Source organism: Salmo salar, chromosome 13 (genome assembly GCF_965601325.2).
Source record: "Salmo salar chromosome 13, fSalSal1, whole genome shotgun sequence".
In the NCBI taxonomy this organism is placed as follows: domain Eukaryota; kingdom Metazoa; phylum Chordata; class Actinopteri; order Salmoniformes; family Salmonidae; genus Salmo; species Salmo salar.
In genome coordinates, this window is record NC_138303.1 from 87,127,184 (window position 1) to 87,149,116 (window position 21,933).

At 41.2% G+C, this 21,933-nt stretch overlaps 2 protein-coding genes across 5 annotated transcripts in view; both read left to right on the top strand.

Moving 5' to 3' along the window:
- The window catches only part of LOC106568034 (connector enhancer of kinase suppressor of ras 2), a 77,593-nt gene extending 65,048 nt beyond the window's left edge, over positions 1-12,545 (top strand). For both annotated transcript variants that reach the window (XM_045692308.2, XM_045692307.2), the window contains 5 exons: positions 5,404-5,474; positions 5,686-5,786; positions 7,389-7,929; positions 8,303-8,514; positions 10,123-12,545. In XM_045692308.2, coding sequence (XP_045548264.2) covers positions 5,404-5,474; positions 5,686-5,786; positions 7,389-7,929; positions 8,303-8,514; positions 10,123-10,344 — 1,147 coding nt within the window. In that variant the 3' untranslated portion in view covers positions 10,345-12,545. The remainder of the gene's footprint in view (positions 1-5,403; positions 5,475-5,685; positions 5,787-7,388; positions 7,930-8,302; positions 8,515-10,122) is intronic.
- Positions 12,546-13,976: 1,431 nt separating this feature from the next.
- Positions 13,977-21,654, top strand: LOC106567802 (uncharacterized). 3 transcript variants are annotated; one of them, XR_001320177.3, is made up of 10 exons: positions 13,977-14,166; positions 14,969-15,073; positions 15,200-15,319; positions 15,632-15,686; positions 15,780-15,886; positions 17,842-17,933; positions 18,458-18,565; positions 19,564-20,125; positions 20,245-20,463; positions 20,711-21,654. XR_001320177.3 is itself a non-coding variant. In XM_014137552.3 (9 exons), the coding sequence occupies exons 6-9, from the start codon at positions 17,853-17,855 to the stop codon at positions 20,331-20,333; spliced, it is 840 nt and encodes a 279-aa protein (XP_013993027.3). In that variant the 5' UTR covers positions 13,977-14,166; positions 14,969-15,073; positions 15,200-15,319; positions 15,632-15,686; positions 15,780-15,886; positions 17,842-17,852; the 3' UTR covers positions 20,334-21,654. The 3 variants fall into 3 exon arrangements, 2 of the variants coding, with proteins under 2 accessions (XP_013993027.3, XP_013993030.3); XM_014137552.3 differs by having other exon boundaries at positions 20,245-21,654; XM_014137555.3 differs by having other exon boundaries at positions 15,219-15,319; positions 20,245-21,654.
- The last annotated feature ends 279 nt before the right edge of the window (positions 21,655-21,933 follow it).

Genomic DNA, 21,933 nt, shown 5'->3' on the forward strand with positions numbered 1-21,933 from the left:
AAAAACTGCTTTCTGTCCCGGGCTCACTGGAGCAGGAAACTTTAAGGGCCTGGAATAGGCAAGTTGATACACTGTTGCAAGTTTGTTAACGACAGCTTCGGACTGAACCCTCTGATGATTTGATGCAATGTTGAACTTCACTGGCAATAGCTCAAGTCAAGACAGAAAGAAAGGGAGGCAGAGATGCGGAGAAGAGAGATGAATGTGATTGAAAGAACCAGAATTTTCATTTGGATATTTTCTACTGTTCTTATTTGTCAGCTTTAGGCCTATGTATTTTACTTAGTTGTTGTTGGACGTTATAGGCCTATTCAGTGGCGATTTTAGCATGTAAATCTTGGTGTGGCAAACAATTATTTATTTTTGATGCATGCCAGCAAAGCCACTACACAACACAACACAACACTAAACAATACATTCATTGCACTATAACGGTGACCAACCGTGCCCACAACCTGTTAGGGTCTACGTATTCACCATGGAGTGAATCCTTACCACAGCTACACCTGGCTATCAGCGGACCCTTGTCTGGCAGCGAAACAGTTCATTCAGCCTCATTTACAGGCTTTTTAAAAAACATAGCTGATATGGCTGACTTGTTAAACAAATGTGGTTTCTACTAGTGAGATGTGATATGTACAAACTATGGCATAGGGGAACAATGAGCGGATAAGAGGCAATCCATAATTTCAATTAAGACATTAATGAGCGAGCTAGGACGGAGGTAGTCAATATAACTATTTGTTCAGCACTTTTGAAATGTACAGCGACAGAATTCAGAAAATCGTCCATTCTTTAAGTATTCTCCCTGTACACCAAGTCAGAACCGTAGCATAAGTAAAGGGGGCAAATAAGCAGACAATGAAAGCTCTTACAATATTCAGTGATTACATTTCTCTAAAACAGGCTATAGGCTGTTTTAGAGCACCATCAAGTTTATATGTGCACCATAAAGTCAGAACAGTAGGCTAAATTATGAGGAAGGAAATTGACCAAATTAATAGGGTGAGGCACATAACAGCTTACTTCACAACATACACTTGGTATTACTTTCTTGGCTACAGTATACTTATCTCCCTGGCATATTACATTGTTTATGCAGCAGCATACAAGACATTTGGACTCACCTTGTTGTGCTGTGCTCACTTCAACAGGAAGGTGGCGCGGCGGTCCTTCTTGTGGGCTCTAGAAAGAGGCCCGAGATCCCGACTTGGAATGCCGAGTTGGATGACCGTTCAAAATTATTTTCCGTATTTTCAGAGTTGCAGCTAGTTTTATCTGAGTTCCCAGTTGTCTTGAACTCAATGAAGTCTGAGATTTCTCAGTTCCAAGTTTCCAGTTGTTTTGAACGTGGCAGAAGTCATGCTGGATTGACAGCATGGCAAGTGTATTCAAACTTTTCTGGCCCATGGCGTTACACCCAAACAAGGGCACTGCGTTCATCCACCTCTGGCCTGCTGGCCCCCCTACCTCTGCGGAAGCACAGTTCCCGCTCAGTCCAGTCAAAACTGTTTGCTGCTCTGGCACCCCAATGGTGGAACAAGCTCCCTCACAACGCCAGGACAGCGGAGTCAATCACCACCTTCCGGAGACACCTGAAACCCCACCTCTTTAAGGAATACCTGGATATAGATGTACTATTGTAAAGTGGTTGTTCCACTGGATATCATAAGGTGAATGCACCAATTTGTAAGTCACTCTGGATAAGAGCGTCTGCTAAATGACGTAAATGTAAATGTTACCTGCTTTTTTGTGATATCCAATTGGTAGTTACGATCTTGTCTCATTGATGCAACTCCCCTACGGACTCGGTGAAGGTCGAGAGCAAGGCCGCACTGCTTCTTGACACACTGCTCGCTTAACCCGGAAGCCAGCCGCACCAATGTGTCAGAGGAAACATTGTCGAACTGACAACCGAAGTCAGCTTGCAGGTGACCGGCCCACCACAAGGAGTTGCTAGAGCACGATGAGGGCCTGCCAAACCCTCCCCTAACCCTAACGACGCTGGGCCAATTGTGGACCGCCTCATGGGCCCGCCTCGTCCGCCGGCGGTCACAGCCGGCTGTGACACAGCCTGGGATCGAACCTGGGACTGCAGTGGCGCCTTAGCACTCATTATTGAATTTGCAATTTCCAACTTGTTGTGTAATGTTTATGTCCAATGGCTGATGAGCACCGATATGTTTTTATCTATAATTTCTCTTCATATGACAAGGATTGAAAGGGATTTGCCAGTAGATTGACGACTTGATGCATGACGATGACTGCTAGCTTGTTAGCTAAGATTTTGAAAGTATCATGTTGACATGATCAGTCCAATCAAAGCTACGGTAGATATAACGTGATTTGACGTCATTTTATCTTTGGCCAATGACCTTGAGACTTCTTGGATGGGCACTTCTAATGTAAGTCTATGGCAGCACCCAAGGGGCTTAAATTTCCGAGCTGTACCCGTAGATTTTGTGGTGACGTAGTGTCCCCATCAGTGACAGAACACTGAGCCAATCACGGCGCAACTAGAGAACATTACCAACCCCAACGCTCCGTATTTTCAGCTGGCTGCCCCACCACCACAGAAAGCACTGAGCTAGGCTGAAAAAACCTGCATTTTGGAGCTGTCTTACTCAAGAAAGCAAAACAGAGAACATGTTTGTATGCGGCTTTATTAACTCATAAAAAATATATAATTACATTGGTATGTGACACGTATTAATGCCAAAGTAACATGCAAAACAGAAGAAAAACAAAATATATATATATATACAGTTGAAGTTGGAAGTTTAAATCAAATCAAATCAAATGTATTTACATAGCCCTTACATCAGCTGATATATCAAAGTGCTGTACAGAAACCCAGCCTAAAACCCCAAACAGCAAGCAATGCAGGTGTAGAAGCAAGTTGGCTAGGAAAGACTCCCTAGAAAGGCCAAAACCTAGGAAGAAACCTAGAGAGGATCCAGGCTATGAGGGGTGGCCAGTACTCTTCTGGCTGTGCTGGGTGGAGATTATAACAGAACATGGCCAAGATGTTCAAATGTTCATAAATGACCAGCATGGTCAAATAATAGTAATCACAGTGAACAGATCAAGTTTACATACACTTAGGTTGGAGTCATTAAAACTCGTTTTTCAACCACTCAACCACAGTTTTGGCAAGCCGGTTAGGACATCTAATTTGTGCATGACACACACAAGTAATTTTTCCAACAATTGTTTACAGACAGATTATTTCACTTATAATTCACTGTATCACAATTCCAGTGGGTCAGAAGTTACATACACTAAGTTGACTGTGCCTTTAAACAGCTTGTAAAATTCCAGAAAATTATGTCATGGCTTTAGAAGCTTCTCATAGGCTAATTGACAACATTTGAGTCAATTGGAGGTGTCCCTGTGGATATATTTCAAGGCCTTCTTTCAAACTCAAACTTGCTTGACATCATGGGAAAATCAAAAGAAATCAGCCAAGACATCTGGTTCATCCTTGGGAGCAAGTCTGGTTCATCCTTGGGGTTCATCCTCCCAAGGATGAACAAGTCTGGTTCATCCTTGGGAGCAATTTCCAAACGGCTGAAGGTACCATGTTCATCTGTACAAACAATAGTACACAAGTATAAACACCATGGGACCATGCAGCCGTCATACCGCTCAGGAAGGAGACACATTCTGTCTCCTAGAGATGAACGTACCTTGGTGTGAAAAGTGCAAATCAATCCCAGAACAACAGCAAAGGACCTTGTGAAGATGCTGGAGGAAACAGGTACAAAAGTATCTATATACACAGTAAAACGAGTCCTATATCGACATAACCTGAAAAGCCGCTCAGGAAGGAAGAAGCCACTGCTCCAAAACCACCATAAAAAAGCCAGACTACGGTTTGCAACTGTACACGAGGACAAAGATCGTACTTTTTGGAGAAATGTCCTCTGGTCTGATGAAACAAAGATAGAACTGTTTGGCCATAATTACCATCGTTATGTTTGGAGGAAAAAGGGGGAGGCTTGCAAGCTGAAGAACACTATGGGGGTGGCAGCATCATGCTGTGGGGGTGCTTTGCTGCAGGAGGGACTGGTGCACTTCACAAAATAGATGGCATCATGAGGTAGAAAAATTATGTGGATATATTGAAGCAACATCTCAAGACATCAGTCAGGAAGTTAAAGCTTGGTCGCAAATGGGTCTTCCAAAGGGACAATGACCCCAAGCATACTTCCAAAGTTGTGGCAAAATGGCTTAATGACAACAAAGTCAAGATATTGGAATGGCCATCACAAAGCCCTGACCTCAATCCCATAGAAAATTTGTGGGCAGAACTGAAAAAGCACATGCGAGCAAGGAGGCCTAGAAACCTGACTCAGTTACACCAGCTCTGTCAGGAGGAATGGGCCAAAATTCACCAAAATTATTGTGGGAAGCTTGTGGAAGGCTACCCGAAACGTCTGACCTAAGTTAAACAATTTAAAGGCAATGCTACCAAATACTATTTGAGTGTTTGTAAACTTCTGACCCACTGGGAATGTGATGAAAGAAATAAAAGCTGAAATATTTCATTCTCTCTACTATTATTCTGACATTTCACATTCTTAAAATAAAGTGGTGATCCTAACTGACCTAAAACAAGGAATGTTTACTAGGATTAAATGTCAGGAATTGTGAAAAACGGAGTTTAAATGTATTTGGCTAAGGTGTATGTAAACTTCTGACTTCAACTGTATTTTTTAGCTAAATGCAGCCTACAGCTGCATTGGCCTGTAGGCTATCTACATTTACATTTTAGTAATTTAGCAGACGCTCTTATCCAGAGCGACTTACAGTAGTGAATGCATACATTTTTTCCGTACTGGTCCCCCGTGGGAATTGAACCCACAACCCTGGCGTTGCAAACACCATGCTCTACCAACCTATCTCTGAGTTCTATGCTCTCATTTCTTTAGTCACTAATGGTTCACAGTGTATCAGTGTATCTATGACAGAGGCTAGTGCTCTCGCCATAGTTTTAGATTTGTATCATTTAAGGCCTACTTCGGATTTTTATGATTAACCATTTTTTAAATGAAACTGTTCCTGAAAATGTGCATTTAAAAATAATCATAACTGGCACGCAGATCGGTAGAAATGGTAGGATGAATTGTAAACTTCCCCAAACTTGAAATTCACCAGTTGCCTATGGTCTTTACTATTACACCCATTTAAAAAATGTATGCAAGTGCGTGCACACATAGGAGGTCGCATGAAAAAATGGGCCGCCTATGGAAATCAAAGGCCCCTCCAACTGATTTGTTCAGGCGGCGAGTCTGGCAACATAACACATTTCAAACTTCCTACCACTCCCTGTATGGTATCAGTTAGTCGATTAACCATCTCATGTTGTGAATCTGCACCCTGTCTTCTTACCCATTTTAGATGGATGAACCGGCTGGGGCTGGCGGCGATTGGCTACACACCCGACGATAAAGTTTCTCGCCCTGATGAAGGTAGGACAATCTGACTAGATGTTTAGTGACATCAGACAACATCCTGTTGTGATGTGGAAATTAAATGATTTTAGGACATTGACGTAAAATGTTACATGAGTGTGTTAGATCAATACCTATTGTACTGTAGTGCAATACTGACAGTATTGGCATGGATGAGGTCACCCAAGCTGTTTATCTTATTGATGTTCAACTTTGATGTGTGTTTCAGATTACTGGAGTGAGAGTGACCAGGATGAGATTGATGGTTCTATGACCCTGAAACAAGAGGGCATGTCATCACGCTGTGATACCTACCACCGCACCCCGTCTGTGAGTGCAGGCATCTGGTCCACATTCTGGAACACACACACACACACACACACACACACACACACACACACACACACACACACACACACACACACACACACACACACACACACACACACACACACACACACACACACACACACATACACACCAGTGGCGGTCGGTGCTATTTAAGATGAGGGAGGGCAATTTTTTTTTTTCACAAGCATGGCCTTATTTCTATTATAGCATATTGGATGACTGTCATTCATATTCCATTCACTCAGTTCAATGTAACATTGATAGGTTTAAGCTACAGTACTACATGATACTCTAATTTCCCTATACCCATCATGAGTTTGCTACAGGTAGAGAGAAAAGACACTGACACATGGACAGACAGTGACACATTCAAAACCACCTTGCACCCTCTTGCCTGCGTCTAGCTGATCTAGGGTGTAATCATTAGTCCAACAGTTGCAAACGAGAGTTTCTATTGGACAAATTCAGATATGTTTATTCCCATTTTCGTTCCGTTTGCTTCTGTTTATGAAATGTTTTTCGACAGAATCAGCTAAATGAATGCACCCCTGATCACACGTAAACACAGTTAACTTTCATAGCGGCCACGTTGTATTCTTTCTCGCATCTATGCGCTCTCCCCCTCTCACCTTTTCCCTTCGTATGTGGACTTCAATGCACAACAAATCAGCTGTCTGTGACCAGGCGAAAAAACCTTTTTAAGCCAAACCGTATCATAACCGCTACACACAGCCTACATCATTGTCACTATATTAGCTAAAGTAACGTCATAGACAACATAGCTTATAGAACTAATGTGTTAGTAAACCAACTACAATCATGCAGTAACGTTACGGTGTATAGTCAGTAAGCAGTTTAGCAGTTACACCGACAGATCCTGGTGGCAATAAATTAGTGAAACCAAAAGCTTACCTTGACTTGGAAGAGTTCCAGTGTTGTGTTGGATAGTCATAACCAGCTAGCTAACATAGCATCCTTCTGTTTGAGCAGGGTGTTTGAGTAGGCCAAACTAGCTAGCTGCATTTGTGAAACAAAGTGTTTTTTTATTTTTCTGAAATGTATATTGTCTTTCTCTCTCCTTGAGTCTCTCCTAGCTGTAGCTTATGCTTTCAGTAATATATTAATTGTCTGATCCTTTGATTGGGTGACACCATGTCAGTTCATGCTGCAAGAGCTCTGATAAGTTGGAGGTTGTCCTCTGGAAGTTGTCATGATTACTGGAAGGGGGTGAGAACCATTTGAAGTCAATGTACCCTGAGGAGGACGGAAGCTAGCTGTCCTCCGGCTACACCATGGTGCTACCCTACAGAGTGCTGCTGAGGCTACTGTAGACCTTCATTGCAAAACCGTGTGTTTTAATCAATTATTTGGTGACATATGAATATATTTAGTATAGTTTTATCTGAAAAGGATAACTTTTTAAATGTTTCAAAACATTTTTTTAAATGAAATTCACTGAGGAGGATTGTCCTCCTCTTCCTCCTCTGAGGAGCCTCCACTGATACGCACACTTATGCTTACACTCATACAATACATAATGACCCTATCATTAAATACCTCTGTCCACTGGTGCCCTTCCAGGTGAACTCCTCCAGTCCATTCCCTGAGCGCCACTTCTCCAGTGAGTCCACGTACTCCCACTCCTCTGCTGAGGATTCCCGTCCGGACTTCCCCGTGAGCACCCACTCCTCCGGCTGCCGCCCCACCCTCCGTGACACCCAACGCCGCTCCTGGCAGGACCTAATCGAGACGCCTCTCACCAGCTCGGGCCTCCACTTCCTGCAGACGGTGCCGGGGGAGGGTGACAGGGGCGACGGAGGCTACGGCAGCGGCCACATGGGAATGGGTCAGCTGCTCATGTCCCCTGAGCGCCGGCGTCAGGCCACGCTTCCCGCCCAGAGGCGGCGGCAACCTGACAGAGATGGGCCCTTCCCATTGGTGGACATAGAGGAGCGCGAGCAGCGCCTCCACCACTGTACCCATAAGCAGCGCAGCCAGAGCCTGCCCCGGAACAGAGACGTGCAGGGCATCAAGGGCAGCCTGCGCCCAGCAGGACCCTCAGAGGAGAGGAGTGAGGACGATGAGGTGCCATTCAGAAAGCACAACTCCAAAAAAAAACAAGGTACTTCCTGCTCTCACCAGGCTTCTCTTTAGGACTCCTCAGATTTCAAGTTACTGTTTAAAAAATACACATATACCTGTTTATGCCTTGATTATATACTCATTTGATGACATGGTTAGGGTTGCAAAATTCTGTGAACTTAATAAATTCCCTGGTTTTCCCGAAATCCCAGTTGGAAGATTCCTGGAATTAGGAGTATGTAGAAAACCTGGATCCTCCAACCACTATTTCTGGAAAACCAGGGAATTTATTGAAAGTTCACAGAATTTTGCAACCCTAGACAAGGTACTTTGTAAAGCTTTTATCCAAGTTAAAATGGTTGAATAAGGTTTAGTACAGAGCTTAGAAATCCTGTCCTAATTTCCCCGCTCAGATTCTCGGTCTAAAGAGCGAGGCCATGATCATGAGGGAGTGGATGGCTTTCATGAGCTGTACCGCTCCATAGAGCAGGCCAGCCTGTCTGCCCTGGGGGAGCAGAGGCCCTCCACCAAACAGGAGTTCAGACGCTCCTTCGTCAAGCGCTGCAATGACCCTGTCATCAACGACAAGCTGCACCGCATTCGTGCCCTGCGCAGCACGCTCAAGGTACGGAGAGGAAGGGACACATCCACAGGGCAGGCTGTGGGGCAGTCATAGGCAGTGTTTTCCCCAAGTATATGGAGTAGCCAGTCAAATATGAAAAGTAGCCAGCCAGGGAGTTTCGGACTTTGGGGTTCCGGAGGTGCTTTCCCTCCTGGAATTTTTTTTTTTCAGAACAAGCTCTATTTTGGTGGCCTCTGGTACATTTTAATGCCTTGATTCCATCCAAAATACACAGCAAACAAACAAATCAAATAGTATTGGTCACATACACATATTTAGCAGATGTTATTGCGTGTGTAGCGAAATGCTTGTATGACTTTACATTCCAGATTGGTTATATGAGTTGTGGTACTGAGTAGAAAGACATGACTTAGCAATTAAAATGACTGAAAATGTATGAATTCAGTGTGTTGTTAGTTGTATTGGATATCATCTAGGCCTAGGTAAAATAAGCTTATTTTTTCAACCTTTAACCTGTCTTCTCTTGAGATTAAAGTCATATTTATAGTTTTGCTGCAAGATATGAATTGCCACAATGATGTTTGTTCTTCAAATTATGTATTTTATTGGCTCTGTGGCTGTGGACACTAAGGGTAAGGAAACCAGTGTGTAATTTTGTAATTTGGGGGAACTATCCCTTTAACAGTTTGGCCTGTCAATCATTCACTGTGGGTGGGATTGTCAGTGGAGGGGGCTGGATGTTTCAGAGTTGGTGGGGTTTTAGACCTGTCAATCATTCACTGGGGGTTGGACTTAGAGGGAAGGCGGTAGCTTAGTAATATAGTCAGAAAAACTAGTCGAGTCAACACTTTCAATTTAGTATATTGTGGCAAGTTTCGACATGGGCTTCAAGTCCTAGGAAAATACAAACAAGATATTTGGTTTACTTGTTCCGATGAGATACCATGGACATGTAACTACATTGTATGATTTATGAATAGCAAAGTATATTGGAGATTGACTTTATTCAGTCAGTTCGACACCTTTTATAAACTAGTCAACACTTGCTGTTCGATCTTCAATCAAAGCACAGGAAATAGCCTGTGCCCCGACTCCGTGGCTGGCTATATAAAATACACAAAAGAAAATAGTTGAATGTGCCACAAAACAATAATTAAGTGGATTTCAAGTCATCATTACCAGTTACATTACATGGGGCGTGTAAATTCACTCACAGGAGACGATGAAGAAGCATGTACCGAGAGTTGGGACAGACAGCAGACTGACAAACCAGCAGTGTTTCCCTGTCATCGCTCGCTTTATGACTGACAGGCACCTTTCCTACCAATAGGTCACTAGAAGATGCATATCGTTTATTCTAGGGGGAGAAGGCTATACTGACTTTTCTGACTAGCGAATTTAAACTTTTAAATGAAAAGAAGCCTAGTTCATTTATGAAGTGGAAAAAGTTGCCGGACAATAATCAGTCTGTTATCGACTGGTTAGCCGACGGCCAGCGCTTAGGGAAAACACTGCAAAGGGCAAATATGAATGGTATAGGATGTTACAGGTCCAACAGGTGGCTGTCTATAGCGATGCGAGGGGGGTGGCATATGAGTGGGGTCATTTAGGTGGTATGTAAGCCAAACACTAACTGATGTGTTCCCACAGGCCAAAGAGGGTGATCTGGCCATTATCAGCCAAGTGCTGGACGACCCCAGTCTAAACTCCCAGAAGTTCCAGGAGTGGAAGCAGCAACACCATGAGCTTTTTGTGGACATCTGTGAGTTTAGCTCTGCCCCGACAGAGTCTCACCCTGAGGGTTCCGACCTCTCTCCCCTGTCTCCACCTCTGATGATGCACACCCATTCCTTCATCGAAACTCATGTTTGAGTGCTCAGATACAGAGTAACAGGAAGACACTGTGGAATCATGCAATCATCTCTTTCCCCCCAATCGTCGATGCAGCCAGGGTCTACCGTCACCATTCACAGCAAATGAACTGACAAACCAATCACTGTAATATGTGTACATACTGCACTGAGGTCAAACAGAAGAGAGTTACGGTCGGTGTATATACTGTATATTGGATAAAATAAGGCTCCCACGGGGTGCCATTTTGCATGTGTGGAGAAACTATCCTTCTTCATTATTATCTTCAAAACAGAAAATGCAACAGATGATAGATTGAAAGAGAACTTAACAACAAAAAGAAGACGAGAACTGTTTTTGGCTGATGCAGTGCATTTTTTTCTTCGATTGTCATTTTTGTTATTTATTTCCTTGCTTAAGAGGAAGCAAGCTTTGATTTTATTTCATTTTTTATTTCCCCTTTAATGCTGCTTGAAGAGAGAGCTATGTAGCGACGGGCTATAGGCATCATTCTGATTACAACAATGCACCCCCCTACTGGGCCAACATGTTACTGTGTGACCCTGAGCCCCCAGAAAGAAAGACCCAATCTGTGTAAAAGTGTGTGCACTGTATGTTTGTATAAGTGTGGAGAGGAGAGGGGTGTATGAGGAAGAGAGAGTGAGAGAAAGAGATGGAGGTATTTGGGCTTTTAGTGTATGAAGCTCAGTAGGGTTTTATTACACATTTTTGTTGTATGTACGGATGTTGCATGTTTAACATGTATGTATAATTATGTACATTTTGTTTGACATTTAAACAAAGTAGTTTAGCCAAACACAGCTCACCGGAATGACACTTTTTACATTTATTGATATGTCTCTTTGTAGCTATTTTGATTTTGCCAATCATTATAGCATTTGTTGGTGAGATTTATTTTTGAAATCAAACATCTGCATGGTAGTAAACATGTACATGTGGCCATTGGGGTTGAGAAATGTGTTAAAGAAAAATATTATATTGTTTGCATAGCAGCACCCTCTATTTAAAACTGTGAACTATATACTTGTGAATGCAATCTTTAGATTCTGTGACGACAGAATCTTTTTACTTATATTTTTCTTAGAAAAAGTATATAAAAGACAAAAAGCATTGCGTCTCCTGAATGACTGTTTTTGCTTCACTCCACCTGTCACAGAAGTTATCTCCTGATCTTCAGGGTTGATTCAGGTCCTGAGTTTTGCTCATGTATTCTGTTCCCTTTCTGTGTCTCTGTTGATTTTATGTGAATGTACTGGCTTATTTTCAAAAGATCCCAGAAATTGTGTCGATGATTTGTATTTGCTTAAGTTGTTTATTTCTACAGGTTAAGAAGTAGTACTGCAGTACTTCAATGTGTTTGCATTCCTTCTGCGCAAAATACATGATCAACAACTCATAACACATTTTTCATTTTTAAAGTTTGACATACTTGGTTGTTTCTTTTTAGGCCTATTTTCTGGACTTTCTTTTACCTGTGATGGAATATGTCATTTCTATCAAATTTTAATTATAATGTTTTTCTTTGTGCTGCTTAATACATGTTCCCTTATTCCTGGCAGGATATTGACATTTCTTCAATTCACCTCCAGTTATCATCCAGTGTTGTGTCCTGATACTTAAAATGCCTTTAGGTGTCAGTACATTTGTTATACAGTATAATCTACTTCAAATTATACAGTATGAATACACAGGCCCTGCATTGTTTGGCTACATGTCATATTAGACATTTAGGCTACTAACATTTATAAAACGTGTCAGCAGTTACTCTCAAGTTGTTGCTCGCAACTTTCAAATTTTATGAATAGCAGTACATGTATTGTAGAATGTATTTCATTTAACCAGAATGTAATTGTTCTCACAATGTTTTAAAACATTGTACATGAAATCTGCCCAATCTGTCCAGGGTTCCACTGTGTTATTTTTGGAGGTGTGCACCTCATAGTACAACTGCGCAGGTGTGTAGCTAAGATGTAAGTTGCACTGCGACATTAAAAAAAGGAACATATTGCTCTTTTTTGGAAGTATATTATTATCTGTTTATCTGTACATTAACTGATTAAAAAAGTGTTATCAAGAAAGAGAAATACATTTATTCTTCCTATGAATCAAAAGTAGCCTTTTTGTTTCTCAGAAATATATACAGTACGAGGTTGTAAAACTGAAGTTGTAAAACCAATAAACTGAATTACTGCACAAATAAATGCATTCATGTCTATTTATTTCGATAACAAAAACGGTACTCTGAACTAAAGTAGATATTCAACCCTGCTCTTAGGGACCCACATAATGGGCAGGCTTTTTCAGGAATGAAGAACAATACTCTAAATAAAGAAAACTGATTAACATTGCTATGTGTATGTCATTGTTATAGTGGTCATTATTCACTGCCCAGTAAACAGTGCTTAACTTGGGCAGAAGCTCACTGGAGCTGATACCGCCACCACAAAGGTTCAACAGCTTGAGCTCCTGTTCTACTTATCCAATATTAGCTCAAAAGTATTGTGGAGCTCTTGCATCCAAATGTAAATAGTACCGGTGTTGTGCCGAACATCTCCCCCCTGCCAGAATTCTCCCCCCCCCCCCCCCCCCCCTTCGCATTCTTCATTGCTGCGACTTGCTTGCTAGTTGAGATTTCTGCTCTTCACTCCTTTGTCAGTTTAGCCTACATTTCACTGATCTTAGTAGCAGAAAGCATTTTTGTCTGCAGTTTTCGGTTTGGCTATTTGTTTCAAGTGTATGTGGCGGTTCTAGATTGTATGGCCCGGTGGCGGCAATCTTAGTAGCAGAAAGTCCTGGGCGGCTGCCCATGTCGCCCGTACCTAAATCCGCCCCTGATTTTTATTAGTCTATAAATACATATCTTTGCCAAAATTCGTCATCTCTCCCATGTCTTATTCGACTAGTATCTTTGAAAGTGTAAGGATAATAATTCAGCCATAGTTGTTGTGAAATGTTTATTGCTTGCCAACATTTTACTCCCTCCTCTGTTAAATATAATACACATACATTCATTATTAATTTTGGTTGTCTATCCTGAAGTGAAGTTTGTTCTATAGAAAGTATTTGACTCTGATGTGTGCCACAGAAAGTATTTGACCCTAGCCACAAAATTAAGGAAATTATAAAAGGTGTGTGTGTGTGGGGGGGGGGTTCTGTTAGGGGGAGATTTTCGGCACAACACCGGAACCCAGTCCAATCAATGATGGAAGAACAAGGAGAGATGTTTCACCGAATATATAAATGTGAAGCATCCGCTTGGCGTTTCCACTCACAACTAAACATTGTTTTCCTTGAGCCTAGTGGCTGGCAGTGGGAGAAGATGAAAGGAGATTGATTTTGGTCAACATTCCGCACATTTTGTCATTGATTAAACATTTTATCTCAAAACAGTTTTCTGTTCCCAATACTAAAATCTGTTATGAACAGTGTGGACTAAGTTTTGTAGACTTTACCTTTTGCCAAAGTTGTAAAATATTGCGTTGTTTGGAAGGAGTGCAAAGGCGTACTCCACAGAGTAGGCGTTCACTAACGCAAATATGTAATACAGCTAGAACGAGCCAATAGGAACTCGCTAACTGGTGCTTGGCTCTGTCCATCTCTTTGCTTGTTCTGCCCACTAATGACGAATTTGTTCCCTTGGAAAAGACGGGCTGTGGTCTATCTGGGTTTAGTTACACAAATCTTTGATGTAACGATAGCACAGTGCCATCGAGGGCACGAAAGTGGTTACAGATTAACAGGATTTAACGCGTTTTCCTATGATAAAGTTGGTCCCTTGTCGCCACCGGTAGGACACTGAGGGGCGGTACCATAATGGCTCCAGTAAGTATTTGTCCAGTGCAAGTCTTTCCTAAGCAATGTTTTCCTTGAGTTTGAACTGGGACTCTAAGGTTGTTTTAAAAAGGTCGAATAATGTATCCGTTTACATGTGTGTATTTATGTGCCAACACATCGACCAGAATTGCGTGAATACAACATTGTTTTCTACACGCACCTTTTAGAACATGTTGTAGCTACAAACGCAAATTGCTGTGGTCTGACTCTAAATTCTATATAGTTAACGTTAGCTACGAATGTGGATTTTAAAGTAGATATAGAATGGATGTAGCCAAGTGTTTCCCTGTATATTTCAGGATTAGCATAGATAGCCTACTCTTTCAATGTGAAAGAGGTCACCTCTTCTTAATCTGTCCTAAATGTATCTTTATTTTATCCATTTAATTATTTTAATCTAGAAGAGCCCTGCTCAACAAGTTCAATGTCTTATCTCTTTGATCAGTATCGCATTGATATTGCATTCTTAGTTTAAAAACAATGTTGAAACCGTGGTTTCATGAAGTAAAGTACTGTTCTGATAATTGTAATACTATGCATAACAGTATTATAATTTCCATTAGAATATTTATAATTAGGCCTATCATTTTCATCATCAGTTACAGTAGAATATTGTCCAATTATAGGTCCATAGTATTAGCACTAGATGGCACAAAACGGGTGTTGGCCTGTATTGTATTAGATTCAACTGTGCCTCTTCAATAACTGATGAGATGTGAATATAAGACAGGAAAACTATGGATTACTTTAGGACTATCTTGACAAAAGTCTGTGGTTTGTGTGTCTGCAGGTAGTGAAGCTGGCGGCGATCTCCGCAGCAATGGGAATGGCCTCGTTTCAAGTTTATGCCATGAGTGAGGACAAAACAGAAACCGTGCGGCTCTCCCCTAGAGAGGTAATCAAATGACCAAGATGATGTTCAATTTACTCAAGAACCGGGATGTACTTGACTATTACCACCATGCTTCTTGCTGTATGCATTTGACGATCAATTGATGATGATCTATTGTACTATTCTTAGTTGTCCATCTATGCTCCAGACCCTCCAGCAAATCACTACATGGATGAGCAGCCTAGAGATCTGCAGAGTGGGCTGGGTGTGGTCCGAGTGGGGCTGCAGCCATATGTTAGAGCCGTTAAGGTATACTTACACTATATGGCTCTGATGGCCTCTTATCACTGCTGACTGTTGGTTGTATTAGCTCATTTGAATATTCATCAATATGGGTTTTTAAGAATGACATGCTGGAAGTTTTGGAGTGGCTCTTTAGTTCAGTTATAGTAATTGTCTATTTTTACTGAGAACTCTCATTTTGTGTTAGAGATGCCATGAGATCAATAGACGGTGAGGGAGTTTCTGAAAATGGCAGCTTTTGTGATCCTGTAATAGCTCTGTTGGCTTGTTTTGCAAACAAGTTTTATTTTGTACTCATTTCTGACCATTGTTTTCCAGAATGCTTATACCTCTGTCAAGGTTGGAGCTGTAACAGTCTATACTGCTGGACACGGTGAGGAGTGGGGGAGTTCTGTTGACACATCAGTAGGTCTGTTCTAGTATCTCAATCTCTAACAACTTTGTTTTTCATGTCTATTTTCCCTAGATACATATGAGTTCCTGAGAGATCCTCCTCCTGGTTTCTTCCTGAGGGTTAGTGGGTTAGTGTGATCACAGTCTCTGGGTTAGCTGGTCTGATCCTGGCAAGGAAAGGTAATTATGAGTTGCTGCATTACATCACTGAATACTCCCCAGATTATTGACCAGCAGTTTATTATATAGTGCATATACAAAGTCTACACCCCCTTGAACTTTTTGCATATTTTGTTGCGTTACAAAGTAGGATTGAAATAGGGCATGTAAACAAATTTGTGTACACAATTTGAGAGAAATAAGCTTTTTGTGCATATGGAAAATGTATGGGATTATTTATTTCAGCTCATGAAACAGAACCAACACTTTACATGTTGTGTTTATGTTTGTTCAGTGAACAAAGACCAGGGAGCTTTTCGAAGACCTCAAAGAATGGCAGTGATGGGTAGCAATAACAAATCAGACATTGAATATCTCTTTTAAGCTTGGTCAAGTTAATACTTATGCTGTGGATGATGCATTAAACTACCCAGACACATTAAAGATGCAGTAGAATTTATGAACTAAGCTGCAGGACAGGGAGGAAACTGCTTAGGGATGTCACCATGAGGCCATTAGTGATTTTTTAAAAATATATATATATATATTTTTTTTTTTATTGGAGTTTCACAATTTTCACCCATATTAAGAGATACAACAACAAAGACAAGGCAACAAAAAAAACTGCCCTCACTTACACATATCCGTATGTATGCACGCACGTACACACACACACACACCATTTTCCTCTCCCCGCTCAGCGCTTCTCTCACCCCATCCCCCTCATTGCGTCTCTCAATACATACATTTTAAACAAACATAAACAGAAAAAAATAAAATACAAATAATAAATAAATAAAAAGCTCAGTTTAAACCAAGAAGTTGGGTTCCCCAGATGGACCGTACAGTGTAATTCTGAAATACATAGATCACCATTCTAAGAGAATCCTTGCAGCATAATAGCTGATACTTCAGGCTCTAGGTAACCATTAGTGATTTTTAAAACCGCTACAGAGTTCAATGGCTGTGATTGAACTGAGAACTGAGGATGGATCAACAACATTGCAGTGACTCCACAATAATGACAGTGAAAAGAAGAACAATATACAGAATACAATAATTTCAAAATGTGCGTATGTCTGCAACAAGTCACTAAAGTAAGACTGCAGAAAAATATGGCAACGGAATAAACTTTTTGGCCTATGTTTGGGGCAAATCCAACAAAACACTGATTAACTGCCTCCTTATTTTCAAGCATGGTGGTGGCTGCATCATGGTATGGGTATGCTTGACTTTGGCAAAGACTGGGGAATTTTTTTAGGATAAAAAAAACAGGATGGAGTTAAGCACAGGCAAAATCCTAGAGGAAAACCTACTTCAGTCGGCTTTACAGCAGAGACTGGGAGAGGAATTCACCTTTCAACAGGGCAATAACCTAAAACACAAAGAAACATCTACACTGGAGTTGCATATCAAGAAGACAGTGAATGTTCCTGAGTGGCCAATTTACAGTTTTGACATAAATATGCTTGAAAATCTATGGCAAGACTTGAAAATTGCTGTCATGATCCCCAACACCTTGACAGAGCTCGAAGATTTTTGAAAAGAATAATGGGCAAATATGCACAATACAGGTGTGCAAAGCTCTTATGAAACTTACCCAAGAAGTCTCACAGCTGTAATCGCTACCAAAGGTGTTTCTAACATGTATTGACTCAGCGGGGTGTGAAGATTTATCTAATCAATCTATATTAGTGTTTTATTTTTCATTAATCTTTAAAAATGGTAATTTCTTCCACTTTGACAGAGTATTTTGTGTAGATCATGACAAAAAATGACAATGAAATCTATTTTAATCCCACATTGTAATGCTACAAAATCTGCACAAAGTTCAAGGGGGTGTAGACTAATTATAGGCACTGTAGATAATCCAAAATGTACCCTTCGCAGTAGAATGGTTGAATAAGCAGGTTGCCAAATGTCTCTTTGTTATCATGTTCCACCATGTAGAGTAGCTGACTTGTTTTCCCCTGCAGGGCCACATCTGATGACGTTGGGGGTTCCTCTGGGTATGGTCACTGTTGGGATGGCCGTGTGCTACCCCACTCAGACAGTGGCTGTTGTAAAGGTACATATTAATGTACAGGAAAAAATAAAACAATTCCACGGCTTCCTTTCGACTGTCACTAAGGCCTTTTTACACAATATTATATAAATGTCATAAGATGCAATACTTTGGACTGTTAAAACACATTTTGTATTATGGCACAATATCTAGTTTTCTGTTATGTCAATTTGTTTTGTAACGTCCATGTGCATATGAGCTAAAATTAAAAGCAGAAACTGGATTTCTTGTGATATGCCATAGGGACATTCAGATATAAGATCTTTAATTTGAGCCAGTTTGCTACAGCAGGAAAAGAATCCTGCAGCACAGGATATGCAAATTATTATGTTGCTTATAATTAGTGGACATTTTTATAGGGGTTGATACCTTTTTTGTTAGGGCAACTGAAGTCTGATATTTCAAAGTGGAAATTTTGTAAAACTAAAATACAGTACAAGTTTCCATTTCCTGCACATTCTCGGCAACAAAAGAGTGATCAAATTAAGATCCTATATCTGTAACAATGTGTGGCTTTTCTTCTGCAGATGACTGGGCAGAAGATGTATGCAGCCAACCAGTACACCACCTCATATGTGGCATCAACCTTTAAATCAAAGCCCAAAGAAGTAACTCCCCCAACTGTCAGTCTTGAGGTACAACAGACTATTGACATTATAGATGCTATTTTTCATCTACTCTATGTTCTCAAATTGATTTCACTGTGGAAAAAATGCATTTAGCAGTGTTCTATACTGAACAAAAATATAAATGCAACATACAATTTAAAAGATTTTACTGAGTTATGAGGAAATCGTCAATTTAAATAAATTCATTAGGCCCTAATCTATGGATTTCACATGACTGGGAATACAGATATGCATCTGTTGGTCAAAGATACCTGACCAAAACTGAGCCTCAGGGTCTCATCTTGGTATTCAAATTGCCATCGATAAAATGCAGTTGTTCGTTGTCTGTAGTTTATGCCTGTCCATACCATAACCCCACAGCCACCGTGGCACTCTGTTCACAACGTTGGCATCAGCAAACTGCTCGGCCACACGACCATACACGTGGTCTGCGGTTGTGAGGCCGGTTGGTCGTACTAACAAATTCTCTAAAACGGATGCGGCTTATGGTAGAGAAATGAACATTCAGTTATATGGGAACAGCTCTGGTGGACATTCCTTGAGTCAGCATGCTAATTGTACACTCCCTCAACTTGAGACATCTGTGGTATTGTATTGTGTGACAAAACGGCACATTTTAGTGGCATTTCATTGTCCCCAGCACAAGGTGCACCTGTGTAATGATCATGCTGTTTAATCAGCTTTTTGATATGCCACTCCTGTCAGGTGGATGGATTATCTTGGCAAAGGATAAATGCTCACTAACAGAGATGTAAACACATTTGTGCACAAAATTAGAAAGAAATCAGATTTTTGTGCATATGGAAAATTTCTGGGCTCTTTTATTTCAGCTCATGAAACATGGGAACAACACTTTACATGTACATGCATTTATACAGTCTTTTTGTTCAGTGTAGCTAGGTCAATGATTAATAAATCTAACAAGCCGTTTTAAAGCTCTCTCAGGAGTTGAAAAGCATATTTTTATGGATTAAACACAACTTGACCAATGTTTTCCTGTTTAGAAGCAGCAAGCCCCACCAGCTCCAATCCCTGAGACAGAAATACCTGAGGCAAAGCCCCTCCCTGAAGCTGGATCCTCTGAACCAGTCGTGCCTGCTGTTGACGAGGCTCCTCCCTCTGAACCTGGCTCTGCCCCAGTCCCCATAGAGGAGGGTGTTCCATCTGAGGCTGAACCTGCCCCTCAGCCCACCACAGAGGTGGCCCCTGCAGAGGATTCTATTGACACTGAGCCTGATGCAGCCGCAGTGGTGTTGCAAGAGGCTGTTGAGACGGCCCTTGTGCCTTCTGTTGAGACGGCCCTTGTGCCTTCTGTTGAGACGGCCCTTGTGCCTTCTGTTGAGACGGCCCTTGTGCCTTCTGTTGAAGAGATTCCTCCACCTGCCCCTGTTGAGGAGGAAGCTGCTTCTGTACCCCATACAGCTGAAGAGGCTGTCCCTGCACCTGTAGAGGAGGTTGCTGCCCCACCTCCTATAGCTGAAGAGATGGCATCTGCTCCTGCTGAGGAGGCTGCTCCTCCAGCTCCAACAGAGGAGGAGCCATCTGTGATTGTAATAGTAACTGCTGGTGAGTCACACAAATCAATGTGAAGATATTTTAATCTAAGCGGTTGGCTTCATCTTCTTTTAATATCAGATATTGACGTTGACTATAAAGAAATAAACAAATATTTTGGGTATTTCCAGGGAAACCCAAATTTGCACCCGACCCCAAGCTAGTTGACGTGGGCCAGGTCAGCCCTGAGGATGAAGACCTGTACAACATGCGTGGATGAAGAACGACAGGAGGAGAAGGGGGGGGGGGGGGAAGAATGTGGAAAGACGTGGGAGGGACGGAAAGGATAAGGGAAAACCACAGAAATGGGGAAAATAATGTGATGTGTTAAAGCAACTATAGTTTTTCAGGTGCCTATTTCTCTCTTTACCTCAATGATTCAGAACAGTTAGTCACAGGATGTGTCCTGATTCTCCACCTTTCTCCCCAAGTGTGTACTTGCACACTTCCCGTCATGGATTTACCAATGGTGGAAACTCCCGCCTCCGGCCAATATTTTCACCAATCCGATTTGAATCCATTACACGGAGAAGGATGGAGAATCAGGACTCACCCATACTGTATTTGAACTCTAGTGTCATTTGTGTTTCTTTGCAGAGGAGCTTGCAGTTTACATAGACACCCACAGGGAGCAGGGTGCAGGCCATCATCTGCATCCACCAGAACAAACAGCCATCTTTACACTCTTCTTCCAGAGCCACAACACACAGTTTATTTACCAGCACTTACACAGAGTGTACAAAACATTAAGAACACCCTTTGCCCTCAGAACAGCCTGAATTTGTGGAGTCCACAAATTATGTTACTAACCAAACTGGACCATTACACTAAATATTTATTTTTTTAACTAGGGACTTTACTTGGGTCACTGCTATGCTGTCGCTTTTTTTGTCAGCCACGTTCATGTGGCGAATGCCTGTTATTAGTCCGGTCAGTCTATGCAAATATTTTCCATGTGGCATTTTGTAAACAAGTGAGCCGTTTTAACACATATCAATGTTTTTATAGCATTTGTAAGACTTTATAGCACCATAGAACTACTGAGTTGAACCTTTTTGTGAAAACCCAATGTTTATGGATGTGTGCAGCTCTTGCACAAGTTAGACACTCACAAATAAGCCCACATAGAGGCACCTGGAGGTCATGTTACATTATGAACTGGCCAGTTTGATATGTGTGTTTGGATCATTGGAATAATGTCCCTGTACTTGATGTCAGTTAGTATTTTCAAAAGGAAATGTGTCAAACAGTTTTGTTTGTATTTTAATAGAACTGTCAACATATTTAAACTTATATATATATATATATATATATATATAAGTTTAAATATGCTATGTTAGAGTACAGCCAAGAGGACATATTTTACATGTTTTATCACTCCCTATTTTTTTCTTTTTTTATAAATGAAAATCACTTCATGAATTGACTGCCTTCAATTTGAAATCACAGCCCTGATCTTCACAATGATAATCATGTTTCAGATGTGTTGTGTGCAATAGAATTGCCAAATAGGCAATAAAGGCATTGTCCTTTTTTTGTAATTTTAATCAGAGCAGAGAAAAAGTGCAAATGGTAAAGTATTGTGATAGTCATGCAAAGTAATTGTGGATGATGAGTATTTGATTTCAAACACTAGAGGGCGATAGTGTTAATATCTGCCATTCGGACAAAACCAGAATTTGTATGAACCAAGTCCATGTTTAGGGGAAATACGTTATTTAAAAAAAGGACTTATGGGAATGAGGGACACTTGATTATTTCAAATTCAGAGAGGAGTTCCCAGATAATGATAAGCTCATATCAAAACAATAATGAATGGT